The 4,805-nt window shown below is 30.2% G+C and overlaps 1 protein-coding gene across 1 annotated transcript; it reads left to right on the top strand.

Annotated features, from left to right (window-relative positions):
* The first annotated feature begins 1,020 nt into the window (after positions 1 to 1,020).
* Positions 1,021 to 4,539, top strand: LOC105778197 (jasmonate-induced oxygenase 2). Its single transcript, XM_012601852.2, has 3 exons — positions 1,021 to 1,645; positions 1,763 to 2,093; positions 3,980 to 4,539. Exons 1-3 carry the CDS (start codon positions 1,146 to 1,148, stop codon positions 4,232 to 4,234), a joined length of 1,086 nt encoding a protein of 361 aa, XP_012457306.1. The 5' UTR covers positions 1,021 to 1,145; the 3' UTR covers positions 4,235 to 4,539.
* Positions 4,540 to 4,805: the final 266 nt, after the last annotated feature.

Below are 4,805 nucleotides of genomic sequence, written 5' to 3'. Positions count from 1 at the left end.
ATTATCATACAATTATTAATAAATAATAAGATAAACCTAATATACAAACATCTATAATGATGAACCGTACCGTATTATTTCCTCTGAATGAGATAATATTCCTACGACAGAAATCATAGGCTTTGAAGTAGGAAAAGGACATATTATCAGTTTTCACCACTTACGAAAATTAGAACAGAAAAAATCATCAGTTTTCAGCCCTCAGCCACAAATAGTTTGTTCCATTATAGAAAAAGTACAATTTTGGGTTAATTAACCAAACATCTTTAAATTATTATTCGGATTTTAAATTAATTCTCAAACTTTAAAACATTTTAATTGAGTTCTAAAAATATCATTATTGTATTCATCGTATCCTTTTATTAGCATAGATGCTACCTTCTAATTTTGAATGTTAGCTTGGATTGATGTGATGTGTATTTAAAATATATAGCTTAAAATTTAAACATGTGTACATTTAATATATAGATAGCTTGGATTTGATGTGTTAAATATTTTAGGATAAATTACACTCCAAGTCTTTATACTGTTCTTACATTTAGAATTTAGTCCTATTTTTTGAATTTAAAAATCTAGGCTCAAGTGTTAACACCATTAGTTTTTTTTTCTTTTTCTTTTTTGCTAAATTCATGAGTATGTAACAAAAAAAAAATTCTTGTAATGGTCCTTTGCTGATGATTAGACTTGCGTTTTTGAATCCGAAAAGTAAAGGGACTAAATTTTAAATGTACGAAGAGTGCATGAACTTGGAGCATAATTTATTCTAAAAATTTAAACACGTCGAACCTAAGCTGTCCATACACATGTGTGAATACGTGTTTAAATTATGCTCCATGTCATATTCAGAGCCCAAAACTAATGGCTAGACTATGAAATAGAATGTTTTGAAGTTTGAGGACTAATTTAAAATCTAGATAATAATTTTTGGATGAAAGGTGTAAATTTTTAAAAAATAATTAAAAAATCCCATTTATTTCACGTTCTCTTTTCAGTCTATTTCAATACTCACCTCACACACGCAGATACTTCCATTGTTATCTCCCATTGATAAATCTCTTCAACTTTCAAGTCCCTAAAAAACCCCTTTTTTTCTCTTAATTTTTCGTTGTTCTTTTTCCCTTTACTGTTTGTGTTTTTTTCCTTACATGATGAACAGCTTACAAGATTGGCCCGAACCAATAGTCCGTGTTCAATCCTTGTCCGAAAGTGGTTTATCAATGATTCCTGATAGATACGTTAAACCACTTTCGGATAGACCATCGTCAAACCGGCCCGAAAACGGCGACGCTAACATACCGATCATCGACCTTACCGGTTTAACCGACGACGAAACCGAGCTATCTCGATCAACAATGGACCGGATTTCTTCGGCGTGTCGGGATTGGGGCTTTTTCCAGGTTGTAAACCACGGCGTTAGCCCTGGTTTAATGGACCAAGCTCGGGAAACTTGGCGGAGCTTCTTCCATTTGCCTATGGAGATTAAACAAGCTTATGCTAACTCACCAAAGACGTATGAAGGTTATGGTAGTAGATTAGGGATTGAGAAAGGTGCCATTCTTGATTGGAGTGATTACTATTATCTCCACTATCTTCCTTTAACTCTTAAAGATTACAACAAATGGCCTGGTTCTCCCGATTACTGCAGGTAAACCCTATTTTCTTCTCGGATTACCATGAACGACATTTTCATTGATTCCACATTCACGTCTACTTTCGCTTTAATTTGGATTCCAACTTGGGTTTTCTTTTCCAATGAATGAAGGGAAGTGATTGATGAATATGGGAAGGAATTGGTGAAACTAGGTGGGAGAATAATGAAGTTTTTGTCTATAAACCTTGGGTTAGACGAAAGCCATCTTCAGAATGCATTTGGTGGGGAAAATATCGGGGCATGTGTAAGGGTTAATTTTTATCCCAAGTGTCCGCAACCCGACCTTACTCTTGGTTTATCGTCGCACTCAGATCCCGGTGGCTTGACCATTCTATTACCGGACCCTGAAGTCCCTGGACTTCAAGTCCGAAAAGATGATCGATGGATAACTGTTAAACCCGCTCGTCATGCGTTTATTGTCAACATCGGCGATCAAATTCAGGTGATTTTTCTTTAATTTCTATCTCTTGAGAAAATATTTTACCGACCATTCTCACCATATCATTCAGAGTCTCTTTCTAATTATGTAATGACATTTTAACAATTTTTTTTATATAATTAACATATAATTTTGATAATTCTTTTAGCCTCAACCCCAAACTCAACCTGGAACCTTGAATCTCGAACCTGAACCCAAATCTTTCGAGTTCAAGGTTTAGGGTTTAAAATCCAAATTTAGTGTTCAAAGTTAAAAAAAAATTATCAAAATTATGTATAAATGACATGATTTTTTTATAAATATTATTAAATAATTAAAAAAGATCATGGGAATAGTTCATAAAATAATTTTTTAAATTATTAGAATAAAATTTATTTTAGGATAATGAAGCGAAATATTCTATTTTAGTCCAAATATATACACGAATCAATCAATCTAATGTTTGGATATTTTCCAAAAAATTAAGCTTTTCGAAACATTAAAAGGAACACAAATTTTTAGGGTTTTAATATATTTATTTAATATTCATTAAAACAGACAAAGTGGATAAACTATGAGAAACAAAGATTTGTGGAAAGACAAAACTTTGAAACTTCTACTATGTTCTAATTATATTGCATGTTCCACGTGTTTTAAAGCGTATTAGGTTTCGAATTTTGGTTTTGTTCTTCATTATTTATTTATTTTTAATTCCTTTTCCACCACTCTAATATTTAAATTATATTTTCGTCAACGGTGTAGGTAGGGATCTTGGCCTTCCATTAATCAAATAGGAAAATTAAAAAAAATTTAGGAGGTGTCAAAATTAAATTGTAATTTTACGATAATAAAATATAATTTCACTATTTTAATAGTCTATATCTTTTTAAAATTTAAAGGATTAAATCAAATTTTCATATTTTTAAGGGACTAAAGTGTAATTTTACCTTTAATAATTTAAAATTTTAAAACCTTTAAGGAGGCTGGCTAATTTCGCCCTGCTTTCAAATATTAAATTATTCTATTTAAACCTACAGAAAATTTTCAATTTTACCCCTCCAAAATAATTAATAAGGCAATTTAATCCCTTTTAGTTTTGACCCCTTAATTAAAGTTTTTCACTTCATCTACGTCTTATTAAAAATTATTTCTTGGGTAAATTAAATACTCAAGTGAAATAAAAAATAATGTACCAAAATAAAAAAAAATATAATCCAAAGGTCAAATTAACAATTAAACCAAATATTTAATTGTTTGAACAATGTTTATAATGTCACGTATACAATAATTCAACGAAGGAAAGCTAAGGCAATTTAAAATTTGACAATGACATGCCTTTGAGGTGCACCCACCATGAAGTTTTCCACTTCAAATAGCCTCCTCCATTTGTTTGAGACACCTCTTTTTTAATCTTTTAAATTTTATATTTAATACATTATTTTTAGTTCATGTATCTATATATTATAATAAGTCATATGATATAAACCCCTGAATATTTTTTGTCTTTATTTTATTTTAAACGTTTAATTATTTTTTAGCATTTAAAATTTACTCATTCGTATCCACTACCTTTTATTTAATAATTGAAGCCATGAACACAACTTTCGCTAAATCGAATTACGTAAATTTTCTAAATTTTAAAAAATTACTCACGTAATTAATATTACCTCATATGGAAGGTCGAATAAGGAAATAAAAATGCTGATGCTAGATTTTTTATTCTGAATTCGAGATTATAAGTTTTTTTTCACTATAGAATAAAAATGCCGCGTAGGGATTAAATTCCTGAAATTAAAAAGTAGAGAGTTGAATTTTAAATATGAAAAAAAGTACAAAAGGATATCGTATAACCATGTGACTTTTAAATAAATTTATTAGATTATTAGTTTTTTTTTATAATTGATTTTCAGGTCCTAAGCAATGCAAATTACAAAAGTGTAGAGCACAGAGTGATTGTAAATTCAGGCGTGGAAAGGTTATCATTGGCATTTTTTTACAACCCAAAAAGTGATATACCAATTAAACCGATCCGAGAATTGGTTTCTGCAGATAAACCGGCTTTATATCCACCAATGACATTTGATGAATATAGGCTCTTCATTAGATTAAATGGTCCTAAAGGTAAATCCCAAGTGGAGTCTCTAAAGTCTCCAAGATGTCATTGATACTATTATTATTATTTGGATTTGAATTGTTTTATCAATTTTAGGGTTATTCGAGCTTTTTGGATCGAGTCAACCTTTGATTCAAATAATTATAAATTACTTATTTAGGTCATTTTGAGTTCGATCCATCCTCAGTTATTGTCATTCTGGGTTTAGGTTATTGACTTTATATGGCTAAATTTGATTGCATCAAGTTGGGATTCGGATTAATCAAATATGAAAACTTTGGGCTCAGTTCATTTGTAGACTAATTCATTCTTAGTTCGGGTTGTTGACTTTATACAATCAAATTTGGTTGGCTGCCATATCATTTCGGGTTTTACCAATTTTCGGTTTGAACCATTGCAGGGTGTTATTAACTTTTTGCGATCAAATTAAGGATATATCGAGTTTGGATTCGAATTGATCACGTCGAACTTTTTAATTCATTCCTAAGTTAGTATTTAAATGTAAATTTTGTAATTTATCTTTAGTTTACAAATTAAAACTAGGTAGGAGTAAAAAGAAAATAAGAAAATTGTCCATTGATATTTAGGACCACATAAAGTGCATTATATGATTACTTCCACCT

The sequence above is a fragment of the Gossypium raimondii genome, chromosome 10 (genome assembly GCF_025698545.1).
Source record: "Gossypium raimondii isolate GPD5lz chromosome 10, ASM2569854v1, whole genome shotgun sequence".
NCBI classification, from domain to species: Eukaryota; Viridiplantae; Streptophyta; class Magnoliopsida; order Malvales; family Malvaceae; genus Gossypium; species Gossypium raimondii.
The sequence above is the reverse complement of the archived record's forward strand: the minus strand, read 5'-3'. Positions and strand labels throughout refer to the sequence as shown.

Excerpts from the sequence above, each read along its gene's own strand:
- LOC105778197 (XM_012601852.2), top strand. The coding sequence starts at position 1,146 with ATGATGAACAGCTTACAAGATTGGCCCGAACCAATAGTCCGTGTTCAA. Across the intron at positions 1,646-1,762 it reads GGTTCTCCCGATTACTGCAG|GGAAGTGATTGATGAATATG; the intron begins GTAAACCCTATT and ends CAATGAATGAAG. Across the intron at positions 2,094-3,979 it reads ACATCGGCGATCAAATTCAG|GTCCTAAGCAATGCAAATTA; the intron begins GTGATTTTTCTT and ends ATTGATTTTCAG.